This window comes from Nannospalax galili, unplaced genomic scaffold (genome assembly GCF_000622305.1).
Source record: "Nannospalax galili isolate Female #2095 unplaced genomic scaffold, S.galili_v1.0 scaffold591, whole genome shotgun sequence".
Taxonomy (NCBI): Eukaryota; Metazoa; Chordata; class Mammalia; order Rodentia; family Spalacidae; genus Nannospalax; species Nannospalax galili.
In genome coordinates, this window is record NW_008330926.1 from 2,127,877 (window position 1) to 2,142,687 (window position 14,811).

At 49.3% G+C, this 14,811-nt stretch overlaps 1 protein-coding gene across 3 annotated transcripts in view; it reads left to right on the forward strand.

Annotated features, from left to right (window-relative positions):
- Iqgap3 (IQ motif containing GTPase activating protein 3) overlaps nt 1-12,934 on the forward strand; it is a 42,195-nt gene extending 29,261 nt beyond the window's left edge. For 2 of the 3 annotated variants that reach the window (XM_029556706.1, XM_029556718.1), the window contains 15 exons: nt 1-153; nt 423-586; nt 854-1,078; nt 1,870-2,010; nt 4,216-4,300; nt 4,506-4,738; nt 5,068-5,200; nt 5,315-5,417; nt 5,941-6,067; nt 7,232-7,319; nt 8,086-8,298; nt 8,866-9,032; nt 9,268-9,372; nt 9,709-9,817; nt 11,976-12,934. In XM_029556706.1, the coding sequence (XP_029412566.1) occupies nt 1-153; nt 423-586; nt 854-1,078; nt 1,870-2,010; nt 4,216-4,300; nt 4,506-4,738; nt 5,068-5,200; nt 5,315-5,417; nt 5,941-6,067; nt 7,232-7,319; nt 8,086-8,298; nt 8,866-9,032; nt 9,268-9,372; nt 9,709-9,817; nt 11,976-12,089 (2,160 nt within the window). In that variant the 3' untranslated portion in view covers nt 12,090-12,934. The remainder of the gene's footprint in view (nt 154-422; nt 587-853; nt 1,079-1,869; nt 2,011-4,215; nt 4,301-4,505; nt 4,739-5,067; nt 5,201-5,314; nt 5,418-5,940; nt 6,068-7,231; nt 7,320-8,085; nt 8,299-8,865; nt 9,033-9,267; nt 9,373-9,708; nt 9,818-11,975) is intronic. The other variant, XM_008853549.3, reaches the window with a different exon arrangement.
- The last annotated feature ends 1,877 nt before the right edge of the window (nt 12,935-14,811 follow it).

Genomic DNA, 14,811 nt, shown 5'->3' on the forward strand with positions numbered 1-14,811 from the left:
GAAGCAGTCTCCCACTGCAAGAAGCTGACCAAGAAGAATAAGGATCAGCTGTCAGACATGATGATTCTAGACAAGCAGAAGGGATTAAAGTCTCTGAGCAGAGAGAAACGACAGAAGCTAGAAGCTTACCAGCACCTCTTCTACCTGCTACAGGTAAGCAGAGGGCTTTCTAAGAAGTCTCTGTCACATCCTGAGCTTGAGTCCTGCTTTATGCCTTTCCCCATGCAAGGCATCCTCTCCCATCATTCTGATACCCTGTCCCAGGGAGACAGCTGCTTCTGTGTGAATATTTCCAGTGCCCCAAGAAGGTGATCCTTTCTTCACTCCGAGTTCCCTTCAGGAAAACCTTTGCTGTGAAATGCCCAATCTGATTGCTAGCTCTCCAAGAGCATCACCAGCCCTGTCTCCCCAATCTCTTGCAGACTCAGCCCATCTATCTGGCCAAGCTGATCTTTCAGATGCCACAGAACAGAACCACCAAATTCATGGAGGCGGTAATTTTCAGTCTATACAACTATGCCTCTAACCGCCGAGAGGCCTACCTTTTGCTACAGCTATTCAAGACTGCACTCCAAGAGGAAATCAAGTAGGTTTTTCTGACACAGAAGCAGGAGGGATTTGAATGGCACATCAGAAGGCTCCTTTGTTCTTACTCTTGTAGAGAATAGGACACCTCTGGGCAGTAGTGGGAGGATATGGGCCGACATGTTAGCAGAGATGATGACACCCAGATACCAGGACCTTCCTCAGGGTAGGGACACTAGAGTAGGCTTTGAACAGCTAAAAATCTCAAAACAGAAAATCAGCTATGTCCTCCTTTAAGGCATGAAGCCAGTAACCTCTTGAACCACAGGTCAAAGGTGGAACAGCCCCAGGACATGATCACAGGCAACCCCACAGTGGTGAGGCTGGTGGTGAGATTCTACCGAAATGGGCGGGGACAGAGTGCCCTGAAAGAGATCCTGGGCAAGGTCATCCAGGATGTGCTGGAGGACAGGACACTCAGCATCCACACAGACCCTATCCACATCTATAAGAGCTGGATCAACCAGATGGAGGCGCAGACTGGGCAACGCAGGTGATTTGACAGGAGGGGAAGACTCTCTTTGATCAGGCTCCAAGTGGGCTCTGTTAGGAAGCCTGGGTGTGTTTGAAGGTCACATACAAAGGAGCATGCTGACTTATTCAGAGATGACACCAACTGTATAGGCCTAAGTCAAGGGACCTTCCAGACCCCTGGTTATTAACATAACATAGATGTAAATGGCTGCAGACCTGATGGGCTTCACTGAAGATGAGCAAAAATAAACAAATGTGCTTAATTGCCAATCATGTGCCACATTTGTTAGGAGTTGGGATCTAGGCTCTTTATTGTTAGGGGCATTAACAAATACTCAGATTTATAGATGAATAGGCAAATAAGTAGTAGGAGAAATCAGTTGGTCTTGCAGGTTGGGGCATTTTGCAGGTTTATAGGTACTAGGGAAGTCCAGCATGGAGAAGGGCTGTTGCTCTGCTGATATCACTGGATGACATAAGCAGCTTTAGGGGAGGGGAATATGAGCCCCAGCCTTCTGTTACCCCAGCTGCCAAGGACAATTTGATGGCAGAACCTTGGTGTCTGCTTTTGGGTCTTGCACTCCTTCCTGCCCTTTTCCAGTTACTCCATAGTACATAAGTCCTTCCTCTGCTCTGTGTACTTGCACTGCTCCAGTCCTCTCTGAGCTTGGGCTTTTTCTCTGGCCTTTTCTCTTGGCACACTAGTCTGTCCTGAGCCTGTCTATAGGAGTCCCTGGAGTTAGAGAAGAGTCCCTAGGAAGGGAGACAACAGGAAGGGATGCCAGCTTTCCCTTGTCTTTCTGCCCACAGCCATCTCCCATATGATGCCACCCCTGAACAGGCTCTGAGCCACTCTGAGGTCCAGAGACGATTAGACATCTCCCTGCGCAACCTCCTCGCCCTGACCAATAAGTTCTTCATTGCCATCATTTCATCTGTGGACCACATTCCGTATGTGTGACAGCTTTCCTCCCAGGGCCAAGTCATTTGGGAAGGGTCAAGCAGAGCAAGGTGATGTCCAAAACAGAAAAGTATGGGAAAGAAGAAGCCAGACAGGCTCCAGGTGTGTGGAGACCCTCGAAGCCCCTGCCAGAGGGCTGAGCTGGAAGGCCACAGGCAGGTCCGTGTGGCTGGTAGGATGTCATTGGTCAGAGGCGGGATCCAAAATGATGACAGGGACATACATTTTTCTGAGAACAATTAGGGGAAGAAATGAGACTCTTTGGCCCACAGAATCAAACTGGTAAAGCATTTTATAGTTCTGTTTTAAAAATCAATGAATAACAGGGCCAGAGAAATAGCTTAGCAGTTAAGAGCACTGACTACTCTTGCAAAGGATCCAGGTTTAGTTCCCAGCACTCACATGGCAGCTAACAACCATCCATAACTCCAGTTCCAGGGAATCCAACACCCCCTCTGACCTCCGTGGACATTGCACAACATGGGTGCACTTACATACACACAAGTAATACACTCATACACATAAAATAAAAATAAAAACTTTAAAATTTTATTTATTTATGTATATGCATGTATTGCCTGCATAAGGTAAGTGCACCCATGTTGTTCACTGCCCACGGGGACCAGAAGAGGATGTCAAGTCAGATCCCCTGGAACTGGAGTTATGGACAATTAGTTGTTACCTGCCATGTGGGTACTGGGATTTGAACCCAGGTCTTCTGCAAGAACAGCCAGTGTTCTTAACCACTGAGCCATCTCTCCAGCCTCAACAAAAACATTTTTTAAAAACTGGTCAATAGGGCCTGGAGAGATGGCTCAGCCGTTAAGAGCACTGACTGCTCTTGCAGAGGACCCAGCTTCGATTCCCAGCACCCACATGGCGGCTACAAACCAAACCATCCTTAACTCCAGTTCCAGAGGAATCCAAAGCCCTCTTCTGACCTCCACGGCATTGCATGACACAGGTGCACCTACATACATGTAGGCAATACACTCATACGCATAAAATAAAAATAATAAATTTTTTGAAATTAGTCAATAACTTTGAGGGAGAGGCAGGATAGTTAGAAGTACAAGGTCAGCCTTGGCTATATATTGTTTGAGTTCAACCTCAGCTACATGAGACCCCAAAATTGGCCAATTGATGTTTTGTTGAAAACAGTTTAATGAAAATGTGATCAGGTAAGTGTCATCTAGATCTAGCATTCTGCTTCCAGCCTCCTTGGCACAGAGGGCAAGGTTGGGTGCTGGAGGGGAAACCCAGGATTCATAACAACCCCAAACTGGAAAGTTGGATTGGGGATTTGCATTTAGGAGTAAGAAGAGATTGTCTTAAATCTAAAAAGAGAAATGCACAGTGAGTTATATAAATTCTGTCTAGTAGCCTGGGAGGTAGAAATAGCTTTGAAAGGAATCTAGCTTTGTAGGTAGCAAATCCATTACAGGAATAGTAATAAAGCAACGCAGCACATTGGAATAGCACTCTGCTATTATGTGCCACTTGCACAAACCTCATTTTACTGGATCTCACAAAAATCCTGTGAGGCTGAGGGCATGAGTGCTTATTCCAGTCCTCCAGATTAGGGGACAGATGTCTAAAAGGGAGGACAGCAGCTAAAAGTGGGATCTGTAGTTGGTTGGTAGGCAATCAAGCCCTGCCCCAACCTAGACATGCCATACAGGGGCTCTGGTAGCTGGCAATTTTGGCTTCCTTGGAGACTTCTGGGCTGTCTGGTATCCAAGAGACAGGCTGAAAGTGCCTCCTAGGGAAAATGAGGCTTTTTATGAGTTGGGGTTCCCTCAGGGGAAACTAGAGGGTCTCAAAGAAAAGGCTCTTGAGTCTAGGTGTGGTAATCCCAGCATTTGGGAAGAAGATCTTGAGTATGAGGCCTGTCTGTGCTGTATAGCAAGACCTTGTCAGCTCCTCATTCTATACTCCCAACCCTCCCAAAGAGGCCCTAGGACCAGGGAGCTTTAGGGGATACAGGGTCCTATCCCTAGAATTGGCACAAGGGCAGGAAGATGGGCCCAGGGATAGAGTACTGCAGCAGGGGGTACTTGTAAGTAGAAGGAATATACCTGGGCTCAGCTCTAGTGCATCTGAGATTGAAGAGGGAAGGCAGCCAGGCTGTCATGCCCTGAGCCCTGGGACAGGGATGGATAGGGCCATAGCATATCTTTGACTTTGTCCCCAAGGTATGGAATGCGTTATGTGGCCAAAGTCTTGAAGACAACCCTGGAGAAGAAGTTCCCTGATGCCACAGAGAATGAGGTCTATAAGGCAAGTGTTGTGTCCCCTCCACTACCTTCCAAAACCCCCTTTGCCTGCTCATACTCATGATCCCCAGACTGACATGCTATAAACATGCAAGGAGGGAAATGGCTTCTACCCTGTAAATGGAGCCTGGCCCAGCAGTGGGGCATGTAGGGCCATGACTGTCAAGGGGGCTTCTGGAACTTTCTTGGAGGTTCTCCTCTGCCCACAGGTGGTAGGAAACCTCCTGTACTACCGCTTCCTGAACCCAGCTGTGGTGGCTCCTGATGCCTTCGACATTGTGGCCATGGCAGCAGGCAGTGCCCTGGCTGCCCCCCAGCGCCATGCCCTGGGGGCTGTGGCTCAGCTCCTGCAACATGCTGCTGCTGGCAAGGCCTTCACCAGAGAGAGCCCGCACCTACGAGTCCTCAATGGCTACCTGGAGGATATGCATCTCAAGTTCAGGTCTTGGGTCCAGGCATCCTATTGCTCCCTGACCCTCTCTCCATGTCTCATGTTTCACATCCCAGCTCTCTTCTGTAGAGCTGTGAGGCGAAAGAGGCACAGGGAATAGGGGCATTTAGAGGGCAAAAGGAAGCTTCCCAGGGGAGAGAGAAGAGGACAATTAACAGCCTCATACGGGTGGCACACTGAGAGTAGGATCAAACAAAAGCAGGGCAGGGGCTAAGACTAGCATCAGAACTGGCTTGAGCTGATTTGGATGATGGTCAGATGGTGGGGTGCTGGCTCAGTCCACTCTGATATGCCCTCTTCCACCCCCACCCCCGGGATAGGACGTTCATCTGCAGAGCCTGCCAGGTCCCAGAGCCAGAGGAGCGTTTTGCCATGGATGAGTACTCAGATATGGTGGCTGTGGCCAAACCCATGGTGTACATTACTGTGGGGGAGCTGATCAGCACACATGAGGTGAAGGGTCAGCATTGGAGGGCCAGGCTGGATGTCCACATTGGAGTGGGGACACTAACCCCCAGAACTGAACCCGACTTAGCCCTGCACCCATTTTCTTTCCACCGTCCACAGCTCTTGCTAGAACACCAGGACCGGCTGGCCCCTGATCACCAAGACCCTCTGCACCAGCTCCTGGAGGACCTTGGGGAGCCACCCACCATCTCTGACCTCATTGGTATGTGCCACCTGGGGGCCCTGCAGGGAGGGCATGAGCACACATTGCAGCCTAGGTCAGCCACACAGCTCATCACATTCTGTCTGTTGCTCCCTCTGGCCCTAATGGACACAGGACCACAGCCTCATATGGAGAGTGCACAGACTAGACAGTAGAGGGGGCCAAACTATCGTGCCAATGACCAATGAAATCAGACAAGAGATGTGAAGGGAGGAGAGTCTGTTTGGGTCCTACTAGGTCTAGCAGTCTATCTCTAGAGGGGCTCTAGAGCTTTGGAATGGGAGGAGTTTGGCATATAGTGGAAGGACAGTGTCAGCAGGATGCCAGGACCTCTAAGCTGCAAGGCCTGGCCTGCACCTAGGCTGAGGGTATACAGATCTTTCCCATGGGTGTCAGGGGTTAGAGCATGGTGTGGTCCCATGGGGCAGTGTGGGAGGGCTTCATGAAAGATGTGTACAGAGGAGACTTCTGCTATAACCCCCATCTTTGCATGCCTGTCCATTCATCCCTTACCCCACCTCAGGAGAAAGCATAGCTACAGATGGGCACATGGATCTGAGCAGACTTGAAGTGTCCTTGACGCTCACCAACAAGTTTGAAGGACTGGAGGCTGATGCTGACCATACCAGCGATCGGAGCCTGCTTCTGAGGTGAGTATGGAAGTTCCCCCAGGGCTCAACAGTCTTACTGCCAATACAGTGGCCCCACTCAGAGGCAGTCATTACACCTTCTTATTGGGCTTCCCTGTTCCTCAGAAAGTTCTCCCTGAAGCCTAACTCATATTCACCTTGCTACAGTCTCTTTTTTTTTTTTGAAGCCTCAACCTTTTGCTAAGAGCCAGAGCAGGCATAGGAGTGAGCACGATCTTCTGGCAGCAGGCACTTGAGGGTTGTGCAGTTGGGAAAATGCTTTGGTTTATTTGCTTTGTAAGACAGTCTCCCATTGTAGCCTAGGTTGGCCTAGAATCCACTCTGTAGTTCAGGCTGGCTTCCAACTCTAGGAAATCCTCCTACCTCAGCCTCTCACCTGCTAAGATTTTAGGTATGGGCCACCATTCCTGGTTTGACCAAATGTAAAGGTTAGCATTTCACCTTGGGAACAAGGTACTTCAGGTAAGGAAGCAGCTAAGATATGATACTCTTTAGTCCACAGCCGGTTGGGAGGTGGGGCCTAGTTGTCATCTGCTCTAACCGGTCAGAAGACAGGCCAGGAACTTTGTGTTTTCCTTTATTATCGTGTGTATATGTACATGATGGGGGTGGTGTGCATGCCATGGCACGCATGTGGAGGTTAGAATTAGTTCTCTCCTTCTACCTTTACTTGGATTCCATGGATCAAAGTTAGGCCACCAGGCTTGCACCTTTACCACCTGAGCCATCTTGCCAGCCCAGGCCAGGAACTTACTCTTCTTCCACTTCTGCAAAAGCCAGTTAAGGATCCCACAGGGCTGGGTTAGTCAAATTAGCACTGTGGCAGTCCTGCACTCATTCATATACTCCATCATCAAATAGCCAGAACTATCTTCAAAGAGCTTATAATCAGCAAAGTTGCAGTAACACAGACAGCCACCCAGAGGAGTCAGGCACCTTGAGAGTCTGATATGGATGCTAGAAGGAGGAAGTGCTTATCTGAGCTGAAAGACTCAGAGGAGGGCAGTTTGAGGGAAGGTGTTCTAGGTGACAGTACTTCTCTGAGGCCCTCTCTCACTCTTCACCTCCTAGGTGTCCCTAGCAGCCCAAACATGGGGCAGGGTCCACTTATTCTCAGCCTACCCTGTCCAGACCCTTCTCAGATCTCCCTGTCTTCCCTTACAGCACCAAGCAGATGCTGGCTGATCTCATCCAGTTCCACCATGGGGAGTCCCTTGAGGAGATCCTGTCCCACTCAGTTTCCAGAGAGCAAGTAAGTGGCCAGGCTAGTCCACAGGGCTTTGTCTTCAACTCCACTTCACCCTAGCACTGCAGGTTCCCTTCCAGTCTGCCACATAGTACCCTGGGCTCATAGTACCCCAAGTCTTGGCCTTTGACCCCAGAGGCCACAAGAAATAGCCCATTCCCTCCCTGTTCCCTGCACAGTGCTGAGGTTGGGGAAGAGCCTAGGGGCAGTCTGGGAGGCACTCTGAGGAATGCAGAAGGCCTTGTTCTGGAAAAGGAGTAGTCTGTTGGAGGGCTCGGAAGTCAGGAGGGGTCCCCAGGTGGGTTGAGGTTCAGAGGCAGCTGTGGGGGTTGGAGCAAGGGCAAGGCCAAGGGTTCCAAAGTAAAGGTGGTAAAAGTAAAGAGTAAGAGTAAAGGTGGGCAGACAGGGGCGTGTCCCAAAATAGCACGGGAGGCTCCACACACACACTTGAGGCTCCCAAAGTGCCATGGTGGGTTGGGAAGCTGCCAGAAACCAGTCTCTCCCCAGTCTGTGTACTGCATGTTTGTCTCCGTCTCCTTCAGGCCCTCCTATGGCAATCCACCCTGCCATGTGTCACTCTACGTTTATACCGTCATGTTCAGTGCCAGCCGTACCATTCACCACCATCCCCTAGGACTTAGGCCTGGTTGGCAGCACTTCTGACAACACCCAGAAATGTGCATAGGGCTCCTAGGCTTCGGTCTCAAGGGCCTGCCCTGGTTTGGGCCAAGGTGGTAGGGCCTTGGGCCCCCTCAACATCTCTGTCCCCCAGGAAGCAGCTCACACTCGGCTAATATGTTGGCGCCAGGCCTGTGAAGCCCAGACCCCGGAGCCACTGCGACAACACCGCTCACTGGTGGCACACTCTCTTCTGCCACTGGCAGAGAAGCAGCGGCGTGTCCTGAGGAATCTGCGTCGACTACAGGGCCTGGGGCTGGTCAGTGCCAGCGATGGCTACCAGGGACTGGTGGATGAGCTGGCCAAGGTAACAAACGACCAGGCCAGAACTGTGTGTAGCTGCATGGACTCAGGGCACACATGTATGCATGTGTATACACCTGTGCAGAGCCACTGTGCTGGCATTCCACAAGCAGGCCTCTCCCTAGTCGAGGCCACTCAAGATTGCCACTAGTCTAAAGAAGGCCCAGGGTTATTTTCAAAGTCAGTCAAGACCCTAAGATTAACCAGAGAGGCAATGTTCTGGTAGCTCTTTTCACTAAAACACAGTATCCTGGAAGCAGTTACTGCTCTACTGGAAAGACTCCGAACATGTGCCTTGGGTGTTGGGTGTGGCGAGCTTGCAATTGTCCTCCCCCTAGAGAAAGCACCTTGCAAGCTCTCCTTTTCTTGCATTTTTTCCTGGGACTGGGTGGGATGGAACCCACATGCTAGGCATACCCTCTACCCCAAGCCATCCCTGCCCCAGGCCCTCTTCCTGCTTCTCTTAAACATCCTAACTATGAGCTTGTAAGTTGTTCTGAGACCTCTGTCAGGCCCTGAAGCTGTCTGTTCAGACAGTTCACTGATCGGCTCCCTCGGTCCCCATCTGCAGGACATCCGCAACCAGCGCAAGCACCGGCACAGGCTGAAGGGAGAGCTGGTAAGACTACGGGCCACCTTCCAGGGCCTGAGTGTAAAAACCACCTTCTATGAGGAGCAGGCTGACTACTACAGCCAATACATCCAGGCCTGCCTTGACCACCTGGCCCCCAGACCCAGGTAAATGTTGCGTTCCCCATTCCATGTCCCCATGTCCTCTCACCACTGCTCTTGTCCACCTTTGCCATCTCCAAACCCTGCTGGAATCAGCCCCAGCGTAGCACAGCCAGCTCCTGACTCTGGTATTTGAGTCTTCCATGGCAAGGAGGCTCCTCAGGGAGCCTCTTGCCAGCCACCAGGGGCTAGCAACTGGTGAAGACTTTACTGGGAAAATTGTTTGGGGCCTTCTTTTAAGCAGGAGTTCTGGAAAGGAAAAGAAGCAACCGTCTCTTCATTATACAGCTTCCCAGCTCCTGGAAAAGGGTGTCTTGGTGGAAATTGAAGATCTTCCTCTCTCTCAGTATGTGTCTTTGAAGAGCAGTGTAAGACTTTTCCAGTCCCCTGGGAGGAACAACTCAGCAGGGCTCTGGGTAGGAAGAAAGGAGGAGCATGCTTGCTGAGAGAGACAGGGGACATGGGGCATCCCCAGACACAGTGGAGGGCAGTGGGCATGTTCTAGCACTTGTAGACACCCCAGTCCAGAGGGTACTGGGAAAGCTTCCTGGAGGTCAGAATAGCTTGGTAGAGCCAGGCAGGTAAAAAAGATGATAGAGGCTGAAGTGAAGCTGGGAGAAGACAGAGCAGGCCCCCAGTGCTGGTGACAGTTCCTGCGTTGACTCCTTTCTATTCCTGGCAGCTTCAGAAATGTCATCTTTGACATTACCCCTGGAGATGAGGCAGGAAAGTTTGAGGTAAATGCCAAGTTTCTGGGTGTGGACATGGAACGGTTTCAGCTTCATTACCAGGTAAGGCTCATCACCCCTCACAACACCTGCTGGAGACATCCTGTAGGTGCAAGCCTATTGGGAGGCTGAGGTAGGAGGATCAAAAAAGTTCAAGGCAATGGGCCAGGAGATGGCACAGCAGTTAAGGGTGCTCACCACAAAACCTTGAGTTTCAGTCCCTGGGTCTTACCCACATGGTAGAAGGAGAGAAGTGACCCCAAAAGTTGTCCTCTTACCTCCATACATGTGCCATGGTATGCAGGCCCACACATATGCACACATACACACATAAAAGTAAATGAATAAATGTTAAAAAAAAAAAATGTTTTTAAAGTTCAAAACCAGCCTAGAGAACTTAGCGATACCTTGTCTCAAAATAAATTGGGGCTTCAGAGATGGATCAGAGGTTAAGAGCACTGACTACTCTTGTAGAGGACCTAGGTTCAGTTCTCAGCACCAACATGGTGGCTAACAACCATCTGTAACTCCAGTTCCAGGGGATCCAATGCCCTCTTCTGACCTCCACTGGCATTGCTTGCTGTGCTGCACTTACATCCATGCTGGCAAAACACTCATATACATAAAATAAAATTTAAATTCAAAATAAAGAGTAAGAAGAGAGCTGGGACTATAGCTGTGATAAATTGTTTGCTTAACATGCAAGAATCCCTAGATCAAACCCCAGCACGGCAAAAAAAAAAAAAAGGGCCCAAACACTGAGTTAAGTGCTAACCTACAGAAAGTAGCTGCATCAATCCCTAGGCATCAGGTGACACAAGCTTGGCTTCCCTCTCAGTTGGTATAGTCTGTTCCTGAGAGGGCTGCTGAAGCCCTCTTCCCATGTCCTGATGCAGACTCCACCACCACCATCATGGGAGTGGCATTGGGTTGATGGTTTTCAGAAGTAGGATAGTGTGAAACTGTATTGCCCATACAATCTGAGGATGACCTTGAATTTATGATCTTGCCTCCTCCCAAGTGGTGGGCTATGAGTATACATTACTATGACTAGTTTATGGAGTACTGGGGATCAAATGTAGGGTTTCACCCATTTTAAGTATGCACTATACCAGCTAAGCTATATCCCCAACCCCATTTTATTTATTTATTTTTTTACACAAGTTCTGGGAATCCAACTCAGGTCCTTGTGCTTTCAAGGCAAACAGTTTACCAAATGAACTCTCTCTCCAGTCCTATTTTTTTTGTTGCTGTTGTTGGTGTGTGTGTGTGTGTGTGTGTGTGTGTGTGTGTGTGTGTGTATGTGTGTGTACATTGGAAGTCTTCCTCTACCTCTACCCTGTCTCTCACTGAACCTGGAGCTCGCCAGTGAGCTCCTGGGTTCCACCTGACTTTGCCTCCCTGATGCTGGGGTTATAGGCAAGGACCTGCTGAGCCACCCTCTTATCCCCCTGTGTTTTGTTGGTTTTTTTTTTTTTACTTGTTTATGTGAGGGCAGTGGTGATGGGTACCCTCACCTGTGGGTATGCACAAGCCAGAAGAAGGTATTGAATCCCTCACAGCTGAAGTTATAAGCATTTGCAGAACACGAGTGCTGGAATCCGAACTCTGGTCCTCATGATTGAGCAGCAAGTGCTCTTAACCCCGGAAAATCTTTCCAGCCCCTAGTTTTTGTTTTTTGAGATGGGATCTCACTTCATAGCTCAGGCTGGCCTGGAACTCAGTGTGTAGTCCTGACTTCAAACTCAAGGCTATTCTCCTGCCTCAGCCCCTCCCCCCGAGTGCTGAGCTTATAAAAGTATGAGCCACTACATCCAGTGAATCAGTTATTTGATTTTATTTGTTTTTTGATATGGGGGCCTCACTCTGTAGCCCAGGCTGGCCTGGAATCTGTGACAATTCTCTTGCCTGGGTCTCCTGAGTGCTGGGGTTATAAGTATATACCCTGACACCTGCCTTCAAGGCAGCTATTTTCAGGCAAATCTTTTTGCTCTGTTGTTTACCTTTTGAGTGAGAAAACTAGTTTCAAGTCCTGGCTCTGCTTGACTTGACATTTAGGCAAATCACTGAACTTCTTTTCCTTGGCCTCCATTTCCTCATTTGTAAAGTGGGATGTCAACACCAGTGGCAACTGTCAAGCTCCATGACTTAGTATTTCACAGGCTGTCTGTCTGGGCCACTTGCAAAGCCCTTACCCCTGTCCTGTCCCTCTCCCCGCCAGGACCTCCTGCAGCTGCAGTATGAGGGTGTGGCTGTCATGAAGCTCTTCAGTAAGGCTAAAGTCAATGTCAACCTTCTCATCTTCCTCCTCAACAAGAAGTTCCTGCGGAAGTGATGGAAGCAATGGTGCAGGCCTCTCACCTCACTAACTGCTCCTCTAGTACTAACTTTCACAACACATTCCTGCAGAATCCAGAGCTCAGGCCTGACCATGATTCACAATTCTCACCCCTTCCCCGGGCCCAGGAGGAGTTGGCCTACTTGGCCTCAGGCACTGGACCCATCCCAGTGGACCCAGGGCTTGCACTTGTGCTTGTGTGTGTGCTGTTGCCCTCATACAGTCACTCCAGTATTACAAGCACTGACCAGCAGCCAGATTTCCCTTCTTCCCTCCTCGCTGCAGACCCCTAAAGCCAGGGCCAGGCTGTCAGCCTCTGCCTCCCCCTCATCAGCCATGGGCATTGCTGCTTCTTGTAGCCTGGGGCCCTCTGTGCTGTGCAACCTGCAACCCCTTGTCAGGACTCGGCAGGGAGCAGGTCATAGCTCTTGCTGATGTCTGCTATGGTGGCAAATCTCATCCCTTCTTTTCTGGTCAGTTTCTTATGTGGGTCATGGGTATTTATTCTCTCCAGATTGTTGTGAAAACTTAATCATGGTTTTTTGAACTCAAGAGTTCTCGTTTTTTTCTATTCAAACTAACGTCCATGCCCTTGTCATCTTCCCTGGGACTGCGGCAGTGGGGTTCCTCTGGTTCCACTTAAGAGCCCCTTATCACAGCTTCTGACAGGACAGAGCAGTCTTGCCCTCTTCCCTGTCAGCCATAGGCCTCAGAGCTGACTTCCAGGTGGTTCCTGTAGATCTGCAGGCCTGCCTCGGCTACTGTCTCTCCACCTCACATCTTCCAACATCCTGGCCCTGCTGCCCTCTAGATTTCATTTTAATAAAAGCAGCTGTTACCCCACATCAATGAGCCCTTGTGTACTTTCTACAATGCAGGTCTCCCATTCTGGGGCATAGCTTCCAAGAACTTGGGGACCCATTCTACATCCTCCTCCAGCCCTCTGCTTGACTTGGGCACAGGTCCACTGTCTAGGCTTGCACAAGCAGACAGTGTGGTATCTCTTCTTCTCTTCCCACCTCAGGGGACAAAGAAGAAGGAATGCTCAGAGTTTGCTGCTGATTTTATGGGCCACTGTCAGCTCAAGCTGAGAGGGACTAGTCCAGGTTCTCCCCACCCAGTTCGTGCCTTTCTGGAGCCTGTTCATGCCACACATCCCCTTTCCATGGAGAAAGCCCCCATGCTGCACCATGCTTTCAGGAAGTCACAAAGACCTGTGGGGGAGGGGACAGAACAGACACCCAAATTCAGTGGCGTCTCTTGGGCACCCATGTTCGCCTGGCGGCCTACTTCCCTGTGGTCTGCTCTGCTCTGTCTGTCACTCAGAATCAGTGTTGGTGTCACATTCAGTCTCGCAGCTTCTCTTTCAAGTACTGCCTTGCTTTGGGTGACAATGAAACATAGCAGAGTCCTAGTTTCTACACGCTCAATCATTAAGAATTTCATACCAAATGGCTCCAACACTGTACCTCTGCAGTGCCCCCATGGTCAAAAGCTCAGCAAAACATGCCACGTGGAGAATTTCACAATAGCTGAGTTGGTAATACCACCAGGTTCCATCAGCAAGTTCCCTGCAATCCTCTGAGACACTCCACTCACCCACACCACCTGGTGACAGTTGCTTATGAGCTCCAGTTAACTAACGCTCTTGCCAACCCTCAACACCCAATCTGAGATACAGGGACTGAGTTCCTATGGACTAGAGTGCATGTGAATGTATCCTCAACCTCTTTAAGGACAATTTGGGACAATCAGAAATTAAAGTACAAAGTGTTAGCAAACAGTAATATAGGCATAGTGGCACATGGTTGTCATCTCAGCACATGGGAGGTAGGGGCAGGATGATCAGGAGTTTGAGGCCAGCCTTGGCTACATTTCAAGTTCAAGGCTAGCATGAGCTATTTGAGATCCTGTCTCAAAAAGCCCCAAGAGCTAAGGATGTAACTGTCTCTGTGATATAGTACCTACCTAGTGCACCCAAGGTCCTGGGCTGAATCATTAGCACTAGACAAGAGTGGTGGCTTAAACAAGAAATTCACATGTTAGAATAGAAAGACATTGAGCCATATGCAGATGTTTTTTTAAAAAGAGTAGTGCTGTGGGTAGTGGCTCAGAGCTCAGCAGACCGCCACAGAGTGCCGGGTTCTGGCCTCCAACTACCAGAGGGCCTGAGAACCCTGGGGGCTGCCTGATAGCCCCTGGATCCTGCCTCCATGTGGTAGTCAAGGAAGAAACGAAGGGTGAAATTGCAGTCCTTTGAACTGAATAAAATTTAAAATGCAACAGAAAAATTATCTGACACTATTCACTGTTCAGTGAATATTTAGGGGGCATTTCTAACACTAAATTCCCATGTTAGAAAGGAAGAATGTTCTTAAATCAATAATCTGAATTCTTACAAAACTAAAGTAAGAAAAAATTAAATGTAAACTAAGCTTCTGCTTTATTCTTAAAGGAAACAAAAATCAGAGTGAAAATCAAGGAAATAGAAAATAAGAACAACAGCAAACAATGAAACAGTGAAGTTTTACGACATCCATAAGATAAATATGTCCCCAGCCAAACTGATCAGGAAAACAACAAAGAAGACACGTATCATAAGGACGAGTAGAAAGTAACAGAAAACAACAAAAACTGGAGGTGAAGTAAGCATGAGTTCTACAGAAGCTGAAATACAGCAAGATTAAGTACAATTGATGGTACTACTTCATGTTTAACA